General features: G+C 32.9%; 2 protein-coding genes across 3 annotated transcripts in view; both read left to right on the top strand.

Annotated features, from left to right (window-relative positions):
• LOC145242604 (uncharacterized) overlaps positions 1 to 25,940 on the top strand; it is a 66,242-nt gene that overhangs the window by 20,502 nt on the left and 19,800 nt on the right. The window contains exons 2-3 of one of the 2 annotated variants that reach the window (XM_080105715.1): positions 636 to 745; positions 22,097 to 22,273. The gene's annotated coding sequence lies outside the window, so the exon portion shown is untranslated. The remainder of the gene's footprint in view (positions 1 to 635; positions 746 to 22,096; positions 22,274 to 25,940) is intronic. The other variant, XM_080105714.1, reaches the window with a different exon arrangement.
• LOC145242871 (uncharacterized) overlaps positions 17,513 to 25,940 on the top strand; it is a 22,588-nt gene continuing 14,160 nt past the window's right edge. Inside the window, exons 1-2 of the mRNA XM_080105984.1 lie at positions 17,513 to 17,920; positions 18,041 to 18,743. Coding sequence (XP_079962110.1) covers positions 17,513 to 17,920; positions 18,041 to 18,743 — 1,111 coding nt within the window. The remainder of the gene's footprint in view (positions 17,921 to 18,040; positions 18,744 to 25,940) is intronic.

The raw sequence follows: 25,940 nt of genomic DNA, 5'->3' as shown, positions 1-25,940 counted from the left end.
TTAGTTGATAGGGTAGGCAGAGAAAAAAATAGAAATGACTTAAGAAAAATGGATTATGAGGGAGGGTTGAGGCAGGAGTAAACATCTTATCCAAGGGTGTTTAAGAAAGCTTAAGGTTGTGCTCGAACACAAATTCTATTTAACCCATAGTTGGAACCATGGAAAGTACTACCACTCTAGGTTAGAGTGAACTTTGGAATAATGGTAACTAATTCCACCTTACTCTCTCAATTCACTCTCTCCCAAATTTCCTATTGCTGTTAGAAGCCACACTTGATGATCTGGAAATCATTCATCATGTCCACGATGCAAAAAAAACCCCAAAAAACACACTTGGCATCTTTCTTGTAATTTTGATTTTGAAACTGATTTGAATTGTTTAAGGAAAAAGTCTTTTTTGTGCTGCTTTCTCCACACACATCAGGTTGGGAAGTTCATCTTCATTTCATCTTTTTTTGCCATTGGCTACTTGCATTCTTAAGAAACTGAATATTTTGTCCCAAGATGAATTCTGACAATTTAGATTGAAAAAAAAAAACTATTTTAAAAAATTATTTGTTGATTTTGAATTTTTGTTTTTTTCAGATTATTCCCATTGCATTTTGACATTGATCGTATTTATCTTCTCCTTTCAGGGGTGAGGTGTTGTCTGGCATGGTATGCACCCATTCATGAATGAGCACAGACAGGATTATACAGCTCGGTACGCCTTCCTCATCTTTGGCAAACTACAGCCATTCTGGAGGTATGTCGATAATGTAACTACTTGCATTGATCTCAAACAGTTGTTACAACTGGATATTGTATATATGATTGACCTAAATCTGTCTTTAAGATTCTCTTTGCATATCCATCATATCAGAAATGACACGAGACTGATATGTGTAATTTGAGTTTTAAAGATGGGCTCAGATTTGGTGGCCGCAAAGGAAGATTAAATCTGGACCATATATTGGATATGGTGTTAGCATTACCAGTTGATTTTTTCTTTTAAAATAATTATGTTATCAGCTTGTATGAAAAGAGCTATGTAAAAGATGTTTAAAACCGTTTGAATTATGCAAATACCATCAGTAGTTCAAAAGTTATGAGAATTTAAAGCGCGAAAATTTAGGCTTTTCCGTGAACATTTTTCTTTAGAAAAAGTGGGCTAAATTACAGACCTCAATATTTCAAGAAATTCGGTAATTTCGCCACCATTTATTTATTTTTCAAACTATTCTCATGAAACTTGGCAGTTTTATGTAAAATTGTGTGCTCTTTCTGATTATGCAGTCAAATCTGATGCATCTCTTTACCATAAGCCATGAATTATAAATTCAGATGTACAAATTTCAATTTTTTTTAAACTGGCCCATGGTATCGTACAGTGGGTGTCTATTTATGAACAAAACTAAATATTATAGTGGTATTTTAATATAGCTTTATTGAGAATAGACATTTTCCTGCCTCCTCACCAAAGGAGAGCTTAATCTTGGGTGTAGCCAAAGAGCATTCATGGCCAGTATTTACTACTCCCTCAAAGAAAAAAAAAAAATTGAGTAGATATGAATTAATATCAAATAAATCAAATAAAATTTTTCATATAGATTTTGGATTTCTGTAAAAGATGGAAATTCCCATAGTCGACCAGAACTTATGCATTTTGGGACCAGTCCAATTTTCAATTTTGTAAATCCTCTCTATCTGGCCCAAAATATACTCCTATTTTTTGAGATGCAACCATACATCGTACTCTACATGAATCCTCGATGTAACTTTCACAGTACCAGGAATCCTGATAAGCAACAACTAGTTCACTAGTTGATGGTAATTTTTGTCATTTCTATTCTGTTGTTTTACTGAAAATTCAATTAAGTAAACAAAGAAATAAAACTGTAATTTTTTACCTTGTTTCCACTTTAACATTTAAAATGATTACTTCCATAGCTTTTAGGGTATGCTGAAAACGAATATCGCATTTAAATTTTATGCAAATAAGTAGTTTTCCGGATATTAAGCAATGTCATTATGTTATCGCTGGTGGCCATCTTGGTGTGCGCAAACGCAACCCCGAGAAACTATGCCCAAAGTGTATACCAAGATTGCCACTAGCAATAACGTAAGAAATGACATTGCTTAATATCCGGAAAGCTACTTATTTGCGGAAAATTTAAATCCGATATTCGTTTTCAGCATACCCGAAAACCTTTAAAGGTAGTCATTTTAAAGAAAAATGGTAAGGTGGAAACAAGATAAAAATTTACAAAATGCATCACAATGAAATTCTTTATCGAACCGCCTAATTATTATTATTTAGATATCCTCAGTTAAAAAAAAAAACGGGTTTGTTTTACAGATTTGAAAAATGATCTTGACAATGAGTTAAAAATAAATTCAAGTTTGACAATATCTTTTTATTTAATTGTTAGGTGAAAGTACATAATAGTTAACAAAAAACACTCTTCCTTCCTCATGTTAAGAATGCGTTTCTAAATAACGTTATTATTTCAGCATGGTAGCATAAGTGTACAAATACCTTTTATTTGTTATATATTTGTTTTTTTGTTTTTTTTGACCACTAAAAAAAAACAATTCTACCTTAAGTACAAATAAGTTAAACGCATGTACTTAAGTACATTGTGGTTTTTTAACGCTTTTAGTGCATATGTACTAAAAGCGTTAAAAACAACAAAATAGTATTGTTTAGAAATCAAATTTGAAAAACTTGATAATAATTTTTTAAATTGACAAACTCAGAATAAAAAGTGATTAGTCTAGTAAGACAGTTTCTATTTTTAAGAGAATACTTTAGTCAGCTCAGCACATGACATGCTTAGCGACCATTTTTCTGTAAGCGGATTTTTTTTTCTATAAAAGTTAACATTTTAAAGAAAATTCAGCGCAATTAATAATTATCAAATATTTACATACTAGCCTATGCCCGAGTGTTTGTTTCCGGGACGGAGGGGGGGGAGTTTTAAAAAATGTTATGGTAGGTAAGTAGGAAGGCTCAAACCCGGAGTCATGAGTAAAAGTAGGAAAATAAAGTGTGAAAAAAACCCCAAAAAAACATCTGCAACGTTAACAGTTCGGCCACCAAGAAAAGTCCATTCCAGTTGTTTAGGAAAAAAAAAAAAAAAAAAAAAAAAAACGACTACGGTAGGTCGGCGCGAACGTGAAAATATAATGTGAATTGTCCAGCATGCTAACCACTACGCCACAGAGCACTGCAGCTTAGTTTATTGATTTTAAATAACTTCACATGAAAGAACTACGAAGCCAAACCGGTGTTCTCTTCTCAACTGTTCCTTGTGAACGATCCCCAAACGGTGTTAAGTGGTGGCAGGAGGAGGAGGAATTTATTAGAGAGAAAATATTTTACCACTTCCATTGATCTTAACCAATTTTGGCCGTGACTTCTCAGCAGAAAAAGTATAGAAATCTAAGATTATCGAGGAATTTGAGAAATAATAAGCCTATAACACACCTCAGATATTGTTCTGCTGTTTGTGCATATTATATTTGCATGAAATATCTTGATTTTTAATCCTATTAAGGTCAAAATCAGACGGGAGAAAAAATGAGTTCATTTTATTTATATAGAGATTATACATGAAATTCTGAAACTATTATCTATATAAAAATGGATGATATATGCAGATTTATCTTATCAATTTTGAAATATTCTTTGTCAACTTTGCTCGGGCGTAACTTTGCTTCCTGTGGTCGTAAAAATAAAACATCAGTAGAGATGGATTTCTTTGTTTTTATAGTCTGTAAAATTTCAGCCATATCCAATCAAATTTAACCCCCACACATATGTATCCAAACGTAACGTGTAAAATGTAAACATTGAAAAAACTGTTTCCCATTTTGTTGTCATTTTTTACCGTTTTTTCATTATTAACTTGGAGCATAAAAACATTGAACACATAAAAAAAATAATAAATCAACATGATTGGAATGCTTATTATATTCTCTTTCCATCTGTAAGTCTTTTAAAAATTGACCAACAAATAAAAAAGATATGACTTGTTGAAGCACATTAGGTATGTAATATTGCCGATGTCCACAAAAATACAGCATACGCTTGTAATGCTGTGTGTGTAGAACAGAAGGCTTTGATGGTATAGCAGTGTTGAAAAAACTGGATGAGAGTTCTTGCATTAATAGATGTAGAATAGTTGAGGTAACAGTTAAGCCAAGGAAAACATGGGAGGAAGTGATAAGAACAGACTTAAAGAGGGATAAGTAAAGACCTATCCAGAAATAGGTTAATCTGAAAGTCAATCTCAAAAAAACAAACATCCAATGCATGTAAAACATTAAACCGAATATGATAATGATGATTGACAATGGTGGTTCTTGCGATCTGAACTGCAGCCATCATGGCAATATGAATGGTGTGTCTAATGAGTTGTATAGAGTTAAATCTTTTTCTCCTTGAAAGTTGATTTTATGCTTCAAGGATCAACTTCAATTAAATGTGATAGAAAAAATTATATTCTACAGAATTTAATGAAATGTAGTTATAATTTCTGAGCTTGTGTGTACGAAAGGGCGTCTAGTATGATTACATGTTTCTTGTCAGAGCATGCAGGTATGATTCTTGATACTGTTGGACCCCAGTCTGATTAAAGTAGTTTCTTTTTAGCTAGTTTTTATGAATGAGTTATATCCAAGACAATCCTTAATATGCATTGCCATAGTTCTGTTCCATTTTTATTTTTTTGTTAATAGATTCACCAAGACGCTCACTCCCTTTTTGATCTTAGTTTCTGTAAATTGTATGTATCTTGGGAGGATGCCATTCACTTCTAAACTTCACCTCCATTTTAATAGCTCCCACTTAATTGCTACTCCCATTTAGAGATAGACCTACTTGTTTTCGGTTCTAAAAAAAACTGAAAAAGATATTTTTAGAAACCAGGTAGGGTGGTGGTTCTTATTAACCTCTTTCATTTTTTGTAAATAAAATTAATTTAAAACCATTTGGGATATTTTAAGTCTGGCTATTTATAGGGTAAATGTGGTATTTTGGTCATAAATTTAAAGTGATGGACAAGGGTAAAAAAAACAAATGGAACAATGCTTTATGAATGGATTAAAATATTATGTTTCTGAATTTTTGAGACATGGATCGATAATTCGTATTATTTGGATTATTATTCACATTACTGTTCTCATCTTGAGTGTTATTATCACAACGTCTTTTAGCCGATGCAATCTCCGATCTTCTTCAGGTGTATCTTGGGTACTCATGCAATTATTGATCCATGCTGAAATAATAACGTTATTATTTAAAAAGCCATTCTTAACATGGGGAGGAGAGGGTGTTTTGTACCTATTCTGTACTCTAACCTTACAATTGAATAAAAAAACATATAAAACTTTAATTAAACTTGGAAATACGATTAAAAAATAGCGTGGATCAGTAAGTGCATTAGCACCGTATCTTGTTGTACTTGGGAATCTTTCTGTTAAGCTCTAGAATTTATATAGAATTTTGAACAGAACTCTTTATTTAATCCATGAGGATAGCATGCTCTCATTCCATCAGCCATAACCGGGTAGAAGTCTTAAGTTATCGTGCTCCTATTATTGCCCAAACTGAGAATTGAATATCGAACCTCTAGAAGTATCTGTTAGAATAAATTTTACTTAGTATTTTATCCGTTATGCCATGAATTTGACAAAAATTTCAGAGTTGGACAAGAGACCCTCAAAAAAGGTCAGAGGTTATAATTGGCCGAAACGTTATGAAAATGGCACTCAAGACGAAAACAGTAGTCGAAATAATCCAAATATGGAGTAAAATCCATTAAATTAAGAGTAAGATGATGATTACTGCCCACCCCCCTCTCATGTACTTTGAATTAAATTTATGCCATAAATAGAAATTTCTCATAGTGTATTTTTGTACTTAGGAGGAAACTCTTTCTTCGATGAAGCTATTTTGTCCCAACTCGTAGACTACATGAATGGATCTAACTTTGAACTCATCATGAGGAAAATAAACGGACAGATGCTTTGCTGAACGTCTCCAAAATTTGATTACTTTTTCTATCCGTCATTTTCTCCTTTTTAACTTAGTAGAAAAGTAAATTTTGGAATACTTAGTTGTTTGTGTGTGTATTTATTTTCATCCAAAATACAAAAAACGGGTATGTTTTACAATCTACAACAGACCAAACAAGTAGTCGAGAAACAAATATAAAACAAATAAATGCTACCAAAGGCAAGATAAGTTACTCTCCTACCTAGATAAGGTTTTGGTGTTCTAACTGATTTTAAAGCGTTTATTAAGTTTGAAATGCAAGTAGTGCTGAACATGTAGGTTGAAACAAAACTAAAGATGGTGACATAATGTTCTTGTCTTTATTTCATCCCGAAAATTACTCAAAACTTGAAACTGAATAAAAATACTGATTGTATTCCACCCAATAAATGTAACGTTATGGTGATATTTATTTGTTGGATTTGTCATTTTTAGCACCAAAAACTTTATCCAGCTACGTAGAGTAACTAATCTTGCCTTTGGTAATATTTATTATGTTTGTTTCTTGATCCCTTTTTCATTCTGTTATTGTAAAACATACCCTAAAAACTCCAAACAAACTTGGAGATGACTGACATATGTTACTTTCTGCCATGTTGACAATGTAACTAACGTGATCGAATTTGAATGAAATATCAAAATGCAATAAAAACACTTTAAAACAACTAAAGTGGATGATTATTTAGAATTCGACTTAATAAACAAAACAAATATGTAACAAATGAATGGCTGCTTGTTTAGAATTACACTTAACAAAAAGTCTTTATAATGCATCGTGCCCGCATCCATTTTCACTAGGTAGGAAAACTGGTCCATTTAGTATCGATTGAAAATACATTTTATGACCGTTCTTGAAGGAGATATTGTTTTTAAAAGACAATCCACATCCCATATTTAAAAATATTTTTACTTGTTTATTGTTGTTTAAAAAAAATAAAATTGTTTTTTCTACGCGTTCGTTTTCTACCTAGCTTTGTAAGTTTTTAGTGGTTCAACTTATTTTAAAGAGTTTATTTAGTTAAAAAGTTTTCCTACCTAGCAAAAATGGATGAGTTTTCCGAAATTCCTTGCGGACACACTGTGTCCATACAGACATGTTCAGCTTCCAAAAATGACATAATCCAAAAAACGTGTTTTATACAATTAAAGTTTGTATTCAATCATTTGTTTGATTTGACTATTTTTGGAAATGTTTTCTGACGCTAAAATAGGACATTACTATGACATTCGTTTTCAGCATGTTTGAAAACCTATCGAGTTGGAAAGAAAGTACCTATTTACCCTAACCCTTTTTTAGACGGGAATATTCACAAGTCAAGTAAGTGTGGGTGTTTGATATAGTAGAACAGTATAATTGAAAACTGGTCCCTGACGATATCATAATAATTATTTTTTTCACAAATGTTCTTCTTTTAATCTGAAAGTTAAGTTTATAATAGATAAGATTAATATGAAAAAAGAAAAAAAAAAATGTGTAAATTGTGAAATTTAGAGGGGTGGGGCAATTTACTAAATGTCCTTCCTATTTTCTACCAAATTGAATTAATTAAATCTTGAAAAATATTAACATAGAATTTTTCATTGGAATATTATATTGGCGGTGTGTATTGATTGGCGTACAAAAAATACCGGTGCTTCTACACTTTATCTCCGAAATTGGAGACGCTATTTTATTTCACGCACCTGCTGTCCAAATCCAAGGGAGAGATCAGTAGTTTAAACTATGGCCGAAGTTATAACAAAACAAAAAAAAAAAATAAACTTCCGGAAAGAACTATGAAAAAAGTAAATAAAGAAAGTGAAAGAACATATATCCATGATTGTTTAATTGGAAATGTTTTGATTTAATTAATGAAAACGGGAAAGTTTTTAGTGAAACATAAAAACAGAAAATGAGGTGCTAATGCAGAGAGTGACTGATCCGCGCTATTTTTTTAAATCGTATTTCCAGGTTTAATTAGTTCTTTTTTTTTTTTTTAATTCAATTTTAAGGTTGAAGTACAGAATAGGTACAACCCCTCCCCATGTTAAGAATGGTTTTTTAAAATAATAACCTTATTACTTCAGCACTGATCACTCTGCATGAGTACCGAAAATGAAATGACATATTCATAATTGGGCCTTCTTGCACTTTAAGTAAATGGAAATTAGGAAGATAAAAAAAAAGAACAGTAGTCGTTTGACACCGGTTGAAAGAATGCAATTTGATTGGATAGGGGAATGTTGACGTCATTACTATGAAATATTGATAAAATTTAAAAATTGAAATTGTTGAAAAAGAATTTAATAACTAAGTATTTAATAATTAATAGTATTTTTAGAATTAAAAAAAAAATTTAAGTTAAGATAGAATTTAAGAATTGAAATTATTGTAAAAGAATTTAATAAATATTTAATAATAGTATAAAAATAATTAATGTAGAAGCATTTTTAAGAGTTAAAGTAACAATTCGATCGCTGATTTATAGTGAACTATTTTACTTTTATTATAAAATTTTTTTTTTTTTTTTTTTACATAGGCATTACCACATTATCAAGGCCAAGAGGCCACTCAAGGATAAGGGTTAAAGATTCCAATTAGAAATTGGACAATATAGTAATCATTAGTAATGAAAATTTGGAAAATTTGATAACTTATATGGAACGGCTCATCAAGAACTTATTTACGTTAGACTTGAAGACAACCATATTGTAGTCAGCCGGAAAGCAGGAAAACGGAAGACAATTCCACAGGCATGCAGTTCTAAGAAAGAAGCTTTGTTCATGGAATCTACGTTTAGGTTTAGGCACAGATAAAGAGTGGGGGGAATTATTGATAGTGTTTACAGCTAGACGAGTGTTTCTTGTGAAAGTTTGGCGAGGGGGGACCATAGATTGAAGCTCAGTCGAACACTTTCCATGAAAATAACGATACATCAGAGACAAACTCGCAACATCTCTTCTGTGAGATAGAGGTTGCAAGGAAGAGAAAAGGACATCTCCTATGAGGCTACGAAGTCTATTTTGAACTCTATCAAGGCAGGCCAAGTCCTTTCTAGCAGCTCCTGCCCAGATGTGGCAACAATATTCCATCCTTGGACGTACCTGGCTCTTATATAGATAGAGAATAGCATCAGCAGTGAGATATCTACCGGATCGATAGAAAGATCCCACCATTTTTCCAGCGGCCTTGGCAACAGATTTGATGTACGTGTTCCATTTAAGATCAGGAGTAATGGTCAAGCCAAGAAGCTTGTCAAAACTTGAGACCTCCTGAAGACAAGAACCATTCATTTCAATTGATGCCAGATGTGGATCAGAATGTTGATGATGTAGAGAGAAGCTTGGTTTTAGATGCATTAAAAGTAACCAGCCACTCCTTACCCCATTGTACTACGTGCTCAGAGGAGAGAGAATTGGAGAGAACGTGGTCGTTTACTGTCTTAGATGTGCTACCATAAATGGTAGTGTCGTCAGCATAGATGTCTACAAATGATGTAAGGATGTGATTTGGAAGATCATTAATATAGATCAGGAAAAGAGTTGGGCCCAGGATGGATCCCTGAGGGACACTGGCATTAATACTGTGAGCTTCTGATTTTTGCCGCTCAACTACTACTCTTATGAACCTATCAGAAAGAAATGATTTAATAAATGAGAAGACTTTTCCAGCTATACCATAGCTAGAGATCTTATGAAGTAAACCTTTATGCCATACCCTATCAAAGGCCTTAGATATGTCAAGAGCAATTGCCCTAGAAAGGTTGCCTCCGTCGAGAGATTTGCTAATCCTATGAGATATAACTAAGCACATCTGCTGTAGATCTAGCAGAACGGAAACCATATTGAGTGTCACTAAGAAGGTTATTTTTGTTGAGATGGTTGATTACTTCTGTATTTAATACAGATTCCAGCAACTTACTCAGGAGACTTATTGGCCTGTACTGAGAGGGGGATGAGCGATCACCTGAATTCTTAAATACAGGGCATACTGATGAAATTTTCCAGGGAGATGGGAAACTATTCTCCTTAAGACAACGTTTAAACAGTTTTGTAAGTATGGGCGCTAGTTCAGGTTGAAGTTTTTTGAGTACTATAATTGGAATACCGTCAGGGCCAGTTGCTTTACTGGAATCAAGGTTTTTGATTAGCTTGGCAACATCACGTACAGATATACGTATATCACATAGCGTGTTTTCTGATACAGGAGGAAATATTGGGGGTTGGCAGCCTTGATCGCAAAGGGTAGAATTAGCTGCAAAGTTCTTGACAAAGAGTTTGGCTTTGTCTGATGCTGACGAGATTACCTCAGGTCCATTGATAATAGTTGGGATGGAGCACACGCTTCTGTTCAGGATTCTGTTTGCTATTTGCGAAAACTGGTGGGAACCAAGCCGCTGCTCAGCTACTTTGGACTTAACAGATTGAGCATACAACTCTCTTGCATTCTTTATTACTTTCTTACAATGGTTGCTGGCAGTCCTGAAAGCGGCTTTAGTTTTCATACATCTATTACGTTTGAAGCAGTGGAAAAAGTGATTTCTGTGCGCAATGGCAGCAGCACATTCTGGAGAGAACCATGGCTGGCTGTTAGGTTTTTGCTGAAACTTTTTCGAGGGTATGAAACGGTTAATACCTACAATTAACCATTCCGTCAGGTCTAACACTATAGAGGACACATCCTTTTTAAACATGGAATGCAGAGGTAGATCAGATATAAATGTACGGAAGCTATCCCAGTCAGCCTTAGTGTATCGATATACTGTACGATGGAGAGGTATGTCTGGGGACTTATTACATTTCATTTTTATCTTAATTGATACAACAGAGTGGTCGGAAGATCCAAGAGGCGACAGAACAGAAACTGAACATAGTTCAGGGCAAGTTGTGAGAAAAAGGTCTAGTAGGCTCGCATACTGGCCATCATTGTCGGGCACACGAGTGGGTTCCTGAACAATCTGAGTGAGGTCATAGGCAATGGAGAAATCATGACAGAACCTCCCCTCATCATCGGTCTTGTTAGAGTGGGTCAACCATTCGACGCTGTGAACATTGAAGTCACCACATACGTGAATGTTAGCTGAAGGATAAGCAGATAGGACTTGGTCAATTTTCTCAGATATGCTTTGAAAGATAGTAACTCCGCTGTTATGGGGACGATAGAGAGTAAATATAAATGCCGTAGTGTGAGCTAAAGCAACCCGGAAGCACATATAGGGTAAGTTAGGATCTTCCCTGGAGATGTCCCTACCACATGGAAAGTTATCCCTAATATAGGCACATATTTCATGCCCATGGCGATCTTGGGGGTCAGATTTAGAAGTTAAGTTAGAGTATCCTTTAATTGCGAACTCTTCTAGGGAAATAGCCTGTCCAATGTCAGTTTCACTTAAAAATAAAAGGTCTAGTTTAGTCTCCTGTAATTGGGTTTCAACCTCTGGAAGGTTAGAACGTAGACCCTCTGATGTTGGAGAAGGAGATATGGTAGTAGGGGTCTACGTTGGAAGTTGTAGAACCGGGTTTAATCGTGTATTTTTTCTTGAAACTTGTCATGATGAATTTTTGGAATTTGTGGACTAATTAGCTCTCCAGTTAAAAGAATTTTTTAAGTTAAGATAGAATTTAAGAATTGAAAGTATTGTAAAAGAATATTTCCGCGTACAATAATATGTATCAGAGAACAATATCAGTTCTAATTATCTTTGTTTGGTTGGTAAAAAAAATCTGTTTTATACTAAATAAAAAAAAAAGTACTTCACGGGTAACGTGCGTAAACAGTTTTCTTTTAATGGTTGCTCCCTGAAATGCGTAAAAGTTTTTTTTTTTTTTTTTTTTTTTTTTTTTACTTTCTTTGTATTTATCTCATTAAAAAAAAAAAATAATAATAAAATCTGTTTTATACTAGATAAAAAAAAAAAAAAGTACTTCACGGGATACGCGGACCCTGCGTAAACAGTTTTCTTTTAATGAAATACGCAAAAAAGTTTTTTTTCACTTTCTTCGTATTTATCTCATAGATCTTTTTTTTTTTTTTTTTTTTTTTATCATCCGTGTATTTATTTATTTCTAAAACAATCATTTATTAAAAGAAAAAATCTGTTTTCTAATAGTCAATTTCAGTATCGTTTCTTATCATTTCTAATTCATTAAAATTACGCTTAAAAAATTGTTTAAAAAAAATCCTGTATTAATAAAAAGTGTCAATCCATTTTATTTATAAAATGACGTCATAATTTCTCTATCCAATCAATGGCATTCTTTAACCGGTGTAAGACGACTGCTGTTCCTTTTTTATCATCCTAATTTCCATTTACTTAAAGTGAAATTGTTTAAACTGGGCGAAACTGTTTAAATTGGGTTGAATAAAAAAAAAAACCCAAAAACTTATATCTAAAATATTATATTCGGTTTATTGGAAAGAGCATAAAATTTCACGTTGACCCTGAAAATATCGTAAAAATTGAACTAATAGAAAAATTTTGATAGATTTTTAAAGTTTAAAAATTGAAAAAAAATTAACTCGTAAAATTCAATTGATTTCATTACGTAAAAAATGGCTGCATGAAGGCGCGCCGGCACTTTGTAAACACTGTTTTTTTTTTTTTTTTTTTTTTAATAAAAAAATATTTCTATTATTTTTGAAACGACTTTAATAGTTTATTTTGGAAGTAAAATAAACAACCACTTTTAAAAGAAATTACGAATTTTTTTATATTTTATTCAGTTTCGTGTTAGGGGTGTCGAAAATTCCCCAAAAATTCTGATACACCTAGGCGAGCGAGCGCCATTTGAAAACCCAAAACATTTATTGTATAAAAATTTATCAAAATATAATTGTAAAAACATTTGAAAAGTTTGCGTAAGAAAATATAATTTTAATAAAACAGTTTGGGTATTTTTTTAGATTAGGTCCACCTCCACAATTTTCTTTTAAATGACAACTTTAATAGGTTTTCGACTATGCTGACTACGAAAATTGCATTGAAATTTTGCAGAAATAATTAGTTATCGAGATATAAAAAGTTGTATTATGCATTGTATTTTTTGGCGGCCATGTTTTTTTTACGCGCGTGCAATGTCAGACATGAGTAGATTTGTTTATGGCGCCCGCACGCGCGTAAAATGGCCGCCAAAGAATACAATGCATAATACAACTTTTTATATTTCGATAACTACTTTTTTCTGCAAAATTTCAATGCGATTTTCGTATTCAGCATAGTCGAAAACCGTTAAAAGTCGTCATTTAAAAGAAAATTGTTGAGGTGGACCTAATCTGAAAATTTACCGAAAAAAAATCCAATGGATATATTTTGTTGCCTATTTTTAGTTTTTATGTAAAATAATAACTTGATCTTAAAAAGGTGAATAAAAGTTTAATTCGTGCATTCATTCATAAAACCGGTGTGCGTTAGTGTTGTTACTTTTGTCAATATAAAAATCAATTGAATCATTTTAATATTAACGAACCTTGATGAATTAATATGAAATATTAACAGAGACAAAGAACATGTTAATTTATATAACAAATAATTAATAAAGCTCTGATTACTAAATTAAATCATTAATATATACATCTCTGCATTTAACGGCCATATTGACAATGCCCGATTGCCCGGCTTTTTTGTTTTTATGTCAAATGAGGTCAACGTTTTAGCTTCCTTAAATTGTTTCCTTTATCAAAGACGGTAAAAAAATATTATTTCTAAAATGATTTTCTAATGTAAATATATTTGAAAAGATTATTATTCATCAACATATTAATGAATAACAGTTGTTAATTAATTTGATTAGTAAACATAAGCGGTTTTTTTTCCCTGCATTCGGTGTTTTGATTGGTTGAAATTATTTAAACGACCTGCCATTTTCTGTTACTATTTATTTATCGGGAGGGGGACAACTTATTTCATCTAATTTTTCTCGTTCTCTTTCAGTGGAGGAGAAATCCTTCAGGACTGAAGCAATTTTTATTTTTGTATCTTTTCTTCACGTTAGAAAACGACCCTGGTGTCTAACTCTGTCCTGTGGGGAGGCATTGTAAATAAGTACAACAAATACTGTCGTCTGATTTCCTCACCTTTTTTTTCTGGGAAGGAAAACTAATTTCTAAATAGTAAGAGTGCAGCGCAGCACGCAGCAGTAGACTGTATCCCAATAACAAGAAACACTCTTCTTACTCTTTCTTGACCAAAATTTCTAAAGGAACAAAAAGAACGATGAGTCACGATTCACCGCTTGAATTTAACTCTCGTACTAGAAAAAATTTCTACCATTATTCTACCGTTAGATAGCTTTTTTCTTTTTTGTTACTGATTTTGGTAAACTTTATCATCACACCCGTCGCATTCCCTTCCTCAAAATAAAATTGGATTTTTATTTTTTTAAATTTTTTAATTTTTTTTTTTTTATTTGAGCCATTCCATGTTAAGCAGCGTGGAAAACTATCCGCCAAAAAAAAAAAAAAAAAGAATAATTCTTATTTAGATTTTAGGGTAGAGGATCACTTTCCTGTATACATTTGAGTCCCCACTTCCTGGTAAGCTATCGGTAAATAGACGTGTAAATCAATTATTACTTCTCCCCCCCCCCAAAGGAAAATCTATTTAATGAAAAATGTGCTGATATTATTCACGTGTTTGATTGTATGGTTTTATTTTGGTTTGTTGGTCCCCCGACAAAAGGAGGGTGGAACTGGACCTGTGAATTCACCCTTGTCCGTTCGTCTGTCTGCACTTTTCTCAATAGAATTTTTTGAAATTTTGCACAAACATTAAACATGATATAAGTAAAAAAGTAGCAAAACGCCCCCCCCCCAAGGGGTACCTTTCGAGTTAAAATGACTAAAATTGACACTATTGTGCTTATTAAAAAAAAAATTGATGCTTTGGATTTTATAAAACTTTCTGAAAAGTTGTAACTAACTGATTCCCATACAATTATGGGGGTGTCCGGAAAACTCGTCCCCGGGAAAACTCGTCTCCGGAAAACTCGTACCCGGAAAACAACAAAAAAGAAAACACGGTCTTATGTAATTTTGGTCCCGCGCTGAAATAATAACGGGGGTTTGTATTACTGTACACATAGATTCGAAAAAGTTGTCAAAAAACAAATATAGAACAAATAAATGTTATCAAAGGCAAGATAAGTTACTTTTCTACCTAACTGGATATATTTTTTTGTGTTTTTATTCAGTGTAACATGTTTATTCAGCTCGAAAAACATGCAGTGTTTACCGATGTATTGGAAAATTCAAAATGGCAGCCGACTCTCTCTCGGAGAGGGTACGTTTGGGAAAAGGTATTATAAATAATAAACTAGCCAAATACTGTTAGAAAACAACCGAATACATGTCAACTTATGTCACGGTAACATATATTGAGCGAATTTCTAACAGTATTTTGTCTAGTTTATTATTTATAATACCTTTTCCCAAACGTACCCTCTCCGAGAGAGAGTCGGCTGCCATTTTGAATTTTCCAATACATCGGTAAACACTGCATGTTTTTCGAGCTGAATAAACATGTTACACTGAATAAAAACACAAAAAATATATCCAGATAGGTAGAAAAGTAACTTATCTTGCCTTTGATAACATTTATTTGTTCTATATTTGTTTTTTGACAACTTTTTCGAATCTATGTGTACAGTAATACAAACCCCACAAGTGCCCCCGAAATGACTTTTAAACAAGTTGTGCAGTTACTTAAAAATATACAAATTTATTTTCTTTTGGAGGTGGGGGAGGCTCGTTTTAAAACTGTCTCTACCTCAGTGTTTTCTTTAATTTTCGGACATTTTTTGTTAAAAATTATTTACCAAGTAATGTCGAGTGCGACATTACTTGTTATTTCTTTTTAACTAAATAAACTCTTTAAAATAAGTTTAAACACCAAAAACTTACAAAGCTAAGTAGAAAACGAAAACTTAGAAAAATCAATTTAATTTTTTTTAAAACAATAAACATGTAAAAATATTAAAAAAAATATTATGGGATGTGCATTATTACCTAAAAATATACAAATTTTACTTTCTTTTTTTTTGGGGGGGGGTCGTTTTAAAACTATATCTACCGTAATATTTTCTTTAATTTTCTATTTTTGAGTAATTATCCTTTTAAGACGTGATCCTCTTATGTCGGACATTTTTTGTTCATAAGTAACACTCGACATTACTTTTTTTTTTTTTTTTTTAACTAAATAAACTCTTTAAAATAAGTTGAAAGACCAAAAACTTTCAAAGCTAGGTAGAAAACGAAAACTTAGGAGAATTAATTTATTTTTTTTAAAACAACAGTAAACAAGTATGGAATGAGATCTTTTAAAGACAATATCTTCTTCAAGAACGGTCATAAAATGTGTTTTCAATCGATATTTATTCAATAAGGGATCAGTTTTCCTATCTAGTAAAAGGGGACGAGTTTTCCTAAATTCAATTTTGGGCGCAATAAATGGTCCACAAGTAATCTTTTTTACTATAAAAAATCTGAAAAAAATCTTTTATAATGTACGTACTTGTCACTGCATGAAAATGTCATATTCCAAAAATCACATAAATAGATCAAGTAGTTTTTTTTAATTTAAGAAAATCAAGTATTATGAGACATTTTATCGAAGAAAAACTTCACGCCATCTTGTTTTTGAATGATACACTGCTAGCGACACCTATTGGGAATGTTGGGAATATAAGACCAGAAAGGGGCAGACACTATAGAAAAAAAACTTGGAAAATTAAGACATAAGAAAATAACGTTTAAAATTCCAGCAAACGAGTAGTTTCCAAGATATGAAGAAATATTAGTTTAAAGAAAGTGGGGTATCACTTTTCTATAATAATTTAAAGTATAATGATCACCAACTTTATGGCCACCACTAGTGTAAAACTTGAATTTACGCCGCTGAAATACACATTTGCCGAATTTTTGTTGGAGGAGCGTCAACATGTAGGTGCTCAATTTATGTACAAAAACCAGCCATATTGATGTAAGAGATATTGTGCTTAAAGGTCGGATTTATAAGGGGAATACTAAGAGGAAGTATTCAACAAGATGCTGGAGGAGGAGAAAGGGTCACTGTTTATCAAAGCCTGAAAGCCACATAAGGATACGGGTTAAGTGCCAGGTGACTGGTGAAACTTGGGTAGTGTTTGTTTATTTAAAAGAATGGCTCAATAGGAACTTGTTTACATTAGACTTGAAAATGACTGTTATAGTTAGCTGGGAAGCAACCTTGTGGTAGTATTTTCCACAGATGGATAGCTCTAAGTAAGACACTTTACTCGTGGAATCTATATTTAGTTTTAGACACAGAGAAATAATATTGGGAATTGTTGGTAGTTGTTGTAGCTAGACAAGTGTGTTGTGAATATTCTACATGAGGAGACTATAGATAGAAGCTCAGTTGAACACCTGCCATTAAAATAATGATATAGCTAAGATAGACTTGCTATGTCTTTTCTGTAAGAAAGAGGGAGCAGGGTGGTGTGGCAAAAGCTGTGAAAATGAGGGCGACGAAGGCATCAGTCGAAATGCTCATACGGAGGCGGCTTGCTACCCTAACCGAAACCATCGAGGAATACAACCTGGTCATGGATGTGATGCTAGTACAGTCCTGTCAGAATCGCGCGGATCGGCTGACCAGAGTGCCGCGCCGTTGGCTGGACCTGCCGAAAGAAATGGAAGAACCGACATCTGTGAACTGCGCCGCGGTGGGGTGTCGATTCAAACCAGACCATGTTGCTGACGTCCATTGCCAGAGTGGGCACCCCGGTGTAAACCGAACTCTCTATTTCGCTAGACTGGTCGACCCCTGTGTGTCAAGGAAAGAAGTAGAATCAGTGGTGAGGAGTTGTGAAACCTGCAAGTCGATCGATCCGGCGCCTGCCCGGTGGAAGAAGGGAAAACTGAGCGTAAAGAACAATTGGGACAGGCTCGCGGTGGACGTGACCCACCACAACAGCGGGGATTTTTTGACGATGATTGACTGTGGACCATCTAGGTTTGCGTTGTGGCGGCCACTTCGCCGATAGGACGTGGCCGCCGTTGTCCGGGAACTGGAAAGTGTCTTCCTTGAGCGTGGCCCTCCTTTCGAAATACTGACCGACAACGGCACTGCTTTTGCTAGCGGGCAGTTCACAGACGGCTGGGATGTGCGACTACGATTTCGGTGCGCCCATGTGCCTAGCGGGAACGGGATCGTGGAACGGAACCACCGGGCCATCAAGACCATTGCAGCTAGGAAGAGGTGTACAGTGCCTGAAGCGCTATATTGGTACAACGTCACCCCTAAGGACGATATCTTGCTCTCTACCGTGCCGGCTGAGGCGCTGCACCGGTACCATGTCAGGGTGAAAGGGTTAGAGGCCAGCCCTCTACCCGAGCCAGAGGCGACACAAGATAGTATCAAAGTGGGAGACGTCGTTTGGGTTAAGAACCCCCGTGGCAGATGCACCACGTGCTATGTAACCGGGCATGTTACCGAGGTGATCAGCCTGCAAGCCATGCGGATTGATGGGGTGCCCCGACACGTCAGGGACCTGCGATCGGCATCACAGGCGCAGCCACCACTCGGTGACGAAAGTGAAACGAGTTCCACAACCAGTGAACCATCATTCTGGTATACGCCGGCTTCATCGGACGACGACAGCACTGAAATTAGCAGCCTCTGGTTCACTGATCCCCAGACCGCAGACGGGAGCTCAACTGAAGATGAGGCTCCTTGTCTGCCCCTCCGTAGAAGCACCCGAAGAAGGAGGTCGCCGCCTCCCTGCCCTCTCTGTGATAATGATATCCGGGGGGGGGGGAGTGTGGCAAAAGCTGTGAAAATGAGGGCTTACTGTTCAAACGACCTAGGTGTGCGTGTGTGCTTTGTCATCGCTGCGAAGCTAGGATAAGAAAAGAATTCCAAGATGGCGCCGACGGCGTTTTGTAATGGTATGATCTGGGAAACTCTCGCAAAATCTCGTGCATATATGCAAATCAGTTGGTCTTCGACAACTATAAATCAGGTCGTTTTGGAAGGCAAGGCGAGAGGAAAGAACAGCCGGTTGGTAATTGTGTACATTGGATCGTGTTGGTGGCGTGTCATCATGTCTGTGTGTGTGTACTGATCGAACCGCTTTCCTGTCCCTTGCACATTGGACTTGGACTTTGAATTGGTTTACATTGGACTTGCACATTGGACTTTGAACTGGTTTAGATTGGACTTCAACTTCAGGTGGAGAAGAGGATTTGTTACATTTAAATTTCTTCATCTTGGTATAGAAACTGGAGACAAGGAGGGAATTATAAGGACAAGTGGTAAGAGGAAAGAAGCTTTTTGGCATCTGGGGACCTCTACAGTAAAGAGATGAAATTTTACTTCAAATCTGTAATCCATGTTAAAGAGGTTGTTTGAGTTTGAAATTAGAAATGTTTGTAATAAGCAAAGTCTTTTAAGTGTAATGTTAGCAATTAGTTTGCCTTTAAATTTGATTTTTTTCACCATTGATTTTTTTGTTTTTTTTTCTTGTCAAAGTTAGTTTCCAATTTTTTTCCACATTGATTTTTTTGTTTTTTTTCTTGTCAAAGTTAGTTTCCAATTTTTTCCACATTGATTTTTTTGTTTTTTTTCTTGTCAAAGTTAGTTTCCAATTTTTTTCACCATTGATTTTTTTGTTTTTTTTCTTGTCAAAGTGAGTTTCCAATTTTTTTCACCATTGATTTTTTGTTTTTTTTCTTGTCAAAGTTAGTTTCCAATTTTTTTCCACATTGATTTTTTTGTTTTTTTTCTTGTCAAAGTTAGTTTCCAATTTTTTTCACCATTGATTTTTGTTTTTTTTCTTGTCAAAGTTAGTTTCCAATTTTTTTCACCATTGATTTTTGTTTTTTTTTCTTGTCAAAGTTAGTTTCCAATTTTTTTCCACATTGATTTTTTTGTTTTTTTTCTTGTCAAAGTTAGTTTCCAATTTTTTTCACCATTGATTTTTTTGTTTTTTTTCTTGTCAAAGTTAGTTTCCAATTTTTTTTACCATTGATTTTTGTTTTTTTTTCTTGTCAAAGTTAGTTTCCAATTTTTTTCACCATTGATTTTTTTGTTTTTTTTCTTGTCAAAGTTAGTTTCCAATTTTTTTCACCATTGATTTTTGTTTTTTTTCTTGTCAAAGTTAGTTTCCAATTTTTTTCACCATTGATTTTTGTTTTTTTTTCTTGTCAAAGTTAGTTTCCAATTTTTTTCACCATTGATTTTTGTTTTTTTTCTTATCAAAGTTAGTTTCCAATTTTTTTCCACATTTAAAGATTTATTATTGACAAATTTGGGACGGCATCAAATTGTAACTTAATATTTTTAGTCAGTATTTTTACTTTCACGAACTTCCTGATATTTTCAACTTAGTCACTTTTAGCAATTTTAATAAAACCTTTTTCATTTTATATGGACAATGTTTGTATCAATGCAACTGCCTGCAATGAAAATACGGTTTAGGGGCAAATTATTTTTTGTTGATCAAATTTGGTGAATTAATTTGTTGTTTTTACAGATTTTTCTAATATGTGACACTCTGCTTTGCTCAATGTCTCTTGAATCATAGCTAGCACTAATAAAACAATGACAGTCTTCTGTAATATGTTGAAGTGTTAAACCAGGTTAATTTTCTAGTTTATTAGGAGCCCATTTTTCTTATTCCTGCATTTGATCCTGTGCAAACATTATACATTTAAAGTTATTAGTGCTGAACGCTGACAACTTGAAATTATTGCAGTGTTTATTTACTGCACAAGTAAAAATAGTGTAGTCTTCATTTTTCCTTATGTATATGATGAATTTCTACCTATTTATGAAAACATGTTTTTGAGCTAAACAATTTAGTTAATAAGTGTACTGTTTCAATAAATGTAAGGTTGCATTTGATAATTCATATAATTTTTTTCTATTATTGGGTATGAAGAAATATTTCCTCAAATCTTTTCATTTTGCTCCAATTATCTTTCTCGAAATTTCTCTTCTATATGCCAGTTTGTTGCATGTGAAAGTTAAAGCATTTGGGTAGTGTTTTAGTGGTACTTGGATGTGGGGGTAACTGCATGGCCAAACAGAGAGCATACATCCAGAGGACAAGCGTTTCCAAATCACACACAAGTTTGTATGTTATGTAATTAATTCACTACTTTAAGGAAATTGTTTAGTCCAAAAAACAACAAAAAAAAACTAATGGTATCGCAAGTATTGAAATTATAGAAATAAAAATGAATTTAAAAAGTGATCGTTAAACAAAAAAAATGATCCCCCTCCTCAAATTGTTACTCTTGTCAAAAAAGACACACACGTATGTATACATACACACACATATATGTTTTTTTTTTATTACTGTTTTATCTGCTTAGTTACACATGTTTCGGTTACTGAATCGTATTAATGATCCAGTAACTTCATTAGACATTACAGAAATGGTCGTTATGATTGGAAAAATGATATCAGAAGTCCAATCATAATGATCATTTCTGTAATGTCTGATGAAGTTACTGGATCGTTAATACAATTCGGCAACGGAAACAAGCAGATAAAACGGTAATAAAAAAAATAAAACATATTTGTTCTGCAATAATATTCAGCACTTTCTTTAGGTTTTTACTAATTACATAAATATATATATATGTGTGTGTGAAAGTGTCTGTCTGTGTATCTGTGTACATTTCCCTACACAATAACTCTGTCAATTTTAAGCCTACAGATTCGAAATTTGATATACAGGGTACTGAGATTTGGGGAAATCTATGTGATTGGTTTTCGGACAAAAAATTTGGCGATTAAGGGGTCAAAGTTCAACGATTTGACCTTTGAAAACTCTATCAAACTCCTCCTACAATTTTGGGTCTAAACACATGAAATTTTAGATATAGATTCCTTGGACATGGATCTAACTTAATAACTTTATTTGAGCCCTAAACAATAAATTTTAAGGGGTCATAATAGGGGTCAAAGTTAAAAAAAAAAAATTGACCTTTTTTTTTTTTTTTTGCTCAGCATACACCTCAAAACACCCAGCAACGCCGGGCACCCATGCTAGTATATATATATTTATGAATATTATATTTATTATTTACAGACACTAGTGTTTCATGCTTTTGCAATCATCAGTGCAGGAAGTGACAATTACTATTGGTTGGGAGATTTGAACCCAGCTACAAAGTCACCTTTGATTCCATTTGCTAAGACGTTACCTCTGAGCCAGCATCAATTGCCCTGAGAAGTAAAGGAAATTAAATACCTATAAATGCCAAATGTAAGTGAAAGTTGTGAATATTGCATAACATTTGTTTATATATATATATATATATATATATATATATATATATATATATATATATATATATATGAAAAACTATAGCTATATTTCAAAATCAAAGATTTTATTTATCTCAATCAGTTCTTTCAACATATCAAAACTTGGGCACATTTTACAGACCCGTTTTATTTACATCAAGCAATCAATATTTTTATGTTAATATTGAATTTTTCCTTGCATATGCTTATCAGAAATAACCCAGAAATTTTCCTTAAAAAGAAATAAGCATGACTATATAATGTTGGAAAGGAACCAGATGGAAGAATTAACATTGTGTTATTTACGTTGCCATCTTTGTTTTCAGAGTAAAGCTATGTATATCCTAATTTTCGTATGGGTTTAAATTATAGAATTTTTCTATCCAGCTTTAATTTACAAAAAGATTTCTGTATAAAGGAATTTTATTCTATTTTAAACTAATAATTATTATCTATTCTATGTTTATTGGGGTTATATCTACAAGGGGTTTATTTAGGTTGAAGGTATGAAACAAAATCCTTACATTTTAAATGTATTTCATATTTAGGAGTAGCCGTCTTAAGTTTATGGGAAAAGCTATCATATTGTTTATTATTCATATAAACTTAAATTGTTGAGTATTGTACTATTGGTTACAGGGTTCAAAAAAAAAAAAATATATATATACATTTCAAAATTTAATTATATTTAAATAAATACATGTTGCCCATTATAAGCTAGTTATTGGGGATGGGCATTCATTTTTGAGATGAGCATTATATATATTAATTTATTTTTATTTCGGACTATTATTCTCATCTTTATTAGTTGTTGTTTTTCATCATTTATTGGTTTGTTTATTCACAACGTTTCGGCTAACTATTCCTCTGGCCTTCGTCAGGTGGTAACCGCGACGGATAGGAACTTCGAATCTCCTAACTGCATTTTCAGCCATCATTGCCATCCGTAGTTGTTGCCGTCTCACCACATTTTTGGCCAAGTAAACCTCTGGCACGCTTTGGGTGGGATTGAAACCGCTATCTTCAGACAATGTTCATCTGGAACTGTACAGATTCAACGTCTCTATCAACTGCACCACGGGCCCCGAAGGGGCGATCAATGTTGGATTCTTGCTAAATAAATTAATATGCCTCCACTTAGTCAACCCGTTTTTATTCATTAAGTTGTCAGTATAAGAGATTTTTTTTTTTTTTTTACAACAATATCTTTACTGTACTAATGGAATATATTTATTATAAAATATTTTTAACCAAAGTTTCATACTAATAATATAATAGCATCGGATATATTATGTCTATATCTTTCTTTATGTATTATGCTACTTAATTACCTATTAATCACTTGTATAATTTTATTTTAGGAATTTCTACTGAGGTACTTATTATTTGCATGACTATTCTTTTTGATCCAGACCTCTTTTTATATAATTAATTAGTATATGTAAATTTATTCTTTACTTTGGGCTAACTAGTTTGGCTTTAGATGGTCGAGTATATACTTAGTTTTATGCAAACAACTTTGAACCACTTCCTGTCTTTTATTTAATAAATTTTCCCAAAATTAGTAATGAACAAGATGTGGGTGATCATTTTAAATTTAAATTGTATAGGAAAGCTATTCCCCACTCTAAAATAGCGAATTAAATAATAAAACAAACAAACAAAAAAATAAACAAAATTTTAGTGATATACTTCATACTTCATATACAAAAAACAAAACAAAAATTGGTCAAATTTGTTGAGCATCATAAGATGGGTGATCGGTTTTCGTTAATTTTTTATATACATATATATATATATATATATATATATATATATATATATATATATAATATACTTTTTTTACAAGGTAGTCACCACTTATTAAGACCTAAAGACAACTCACAGATAAGGGTTAATGAATATAAGGTGGTAGTTTCGTAATTGCTAATGGTGTAGATTGGGTAGAATTTGAATTATTTAAGAGGACGGCTCAACCAGAAATTGTTTACATGTGACTTGAAGGCTATCATAAGAAATTGATCTTCCCTATATTGTATTTGAAAGAATTTCTCCCCCCCCACCAAAAAAAAACCGATTTCTTTAGTGACAGAATTAATTAATTGTCTGCAGAAAAAGAAAATTAGTCCATAAAAAAAAAAAAAAAAGCTCAAAACAACTACTGGGTAAATACTGAGGAAATGCAAAAAAACAAACAAAAAAAAAACCAAAAAACAAACAAAAAACTCTTAATACTATTACTAGTCCTAAGTTCAGGTAGAAATTACTTTTTCTTTCTCCAGTCATTAGATTTTGGAGGGAGAGTGTTTCCACCGGGACTTAGGGTTAGTGATAGAGTAAAAAAAAAAAAGAAAAAGCAATTTGTTTTGTAAGAAAGATAAAATCAGTCTTTATGAAATTCAAATATATTCCAAATTAAACATGAAAAATGGTGTATCGATATTGTTGAAGAAATTGTCTTTTATATGGCAAATAAATTGTCTTTTATATGGCAAATAAATTGTCTTTTATATGGCACATAATTTGTCTTTTATATGGCACATAATTTGTCTTTTATATGGCACATAATTTGTCTTTTATATGGCAAATAATTTATTTTTTATATGCTGCATAATTTGCAAAAATCAGAAAACAAATTAACATGTATTTACCCTATTATTGCTTATAAAATCAGACAAAACTAATCAATTATTTTTGAAAGCTAACCTATTCAATATAACCATATATACTATCAAACCTTCGGATCTTGCTCGCTTCTTTGCTAGTCTCTATGCACAAGGGTTGGAATTGCTGAAACACATTTCACTAAGAAACCAGACATTAGGACATGAACGTTTTGCTTTCATAAGAAAAAAAAAATGTCTGTAAACTTGAATTCTGGCCAGAAATTATGTTCAAATTGAAAGTTTTGTCAAATAATTTTTACTAATAAAAAAAATTATTTAAATAAATAATTAAAATAGCAGTTCTGAAAAGCTCCAGAGTGACTTTCGAATTGGCATTGTTATGAATAACCATTTTTATGTAATCAGGAAAATAAAACTTCCGATATAAATTAATGGAAATTACAATTCTCGGGAGGATTAATGTTCTTTAAATATCTTAATCTTTTGAAATCAAAGACAATCTGCTTGAAAAAGATTTTAGAATCAAATTTCAAATTAGTGATTTACCTCCCCATCATCCGTTCAAATGGCATCAATTTAAATAACATTTTTTTCATGGTATTTTTTTTGTTTTTTTTTAGTTTAAAGAAAATGGAAAACAAAAGCCACCTTTCTACAAAGAGCATTGATTTCCGATTTAAATGTTTGAAAATATCTCCATGCATAAAATTGTAAATATGTATTTTAATTGTTGAATATTGAGTTTTTATGTAATTGTGAAAATTAGTTGTTAAAGCAGTATCTGGTCCAGCTTTAAGAATTAAGAAATGGTACGGGGGGGGGGGATGAAGATAGATAAGAATGGAGGATCCTCAGGTGTTGACGGCTGCAGGTGAAACCGGCATTGAGATGATAATAGAAACAAAATCAGATTATAATTTGAATACATTTTAAAATGATCATTGCATTAGTTTAGGAGTGAACTCAGTTTATAGAAATGTAAACCTACACACACACACA

Source organism: Euprymna scolopes, chromosome 21 (genome assembly GCF_053919585.1).
Source record: "Euprymna scolopes isolate OS-2025 chromosome 21, ASM5391958v1, whole genome shotgun sequence".
In the NCBI taxonomy this organism is placed as follows: Eukaryota; Metazoa; Mollusca; class Cephalopoda; order Sepiida; family Sepiolidae; genus Euprymna; species Euprymna scolopes.
The sequence above is the reverse complement of the archived record's forward strand: the minus strand, read 5'-3'. Positions and strand labels throughout refer to the sequence as shown.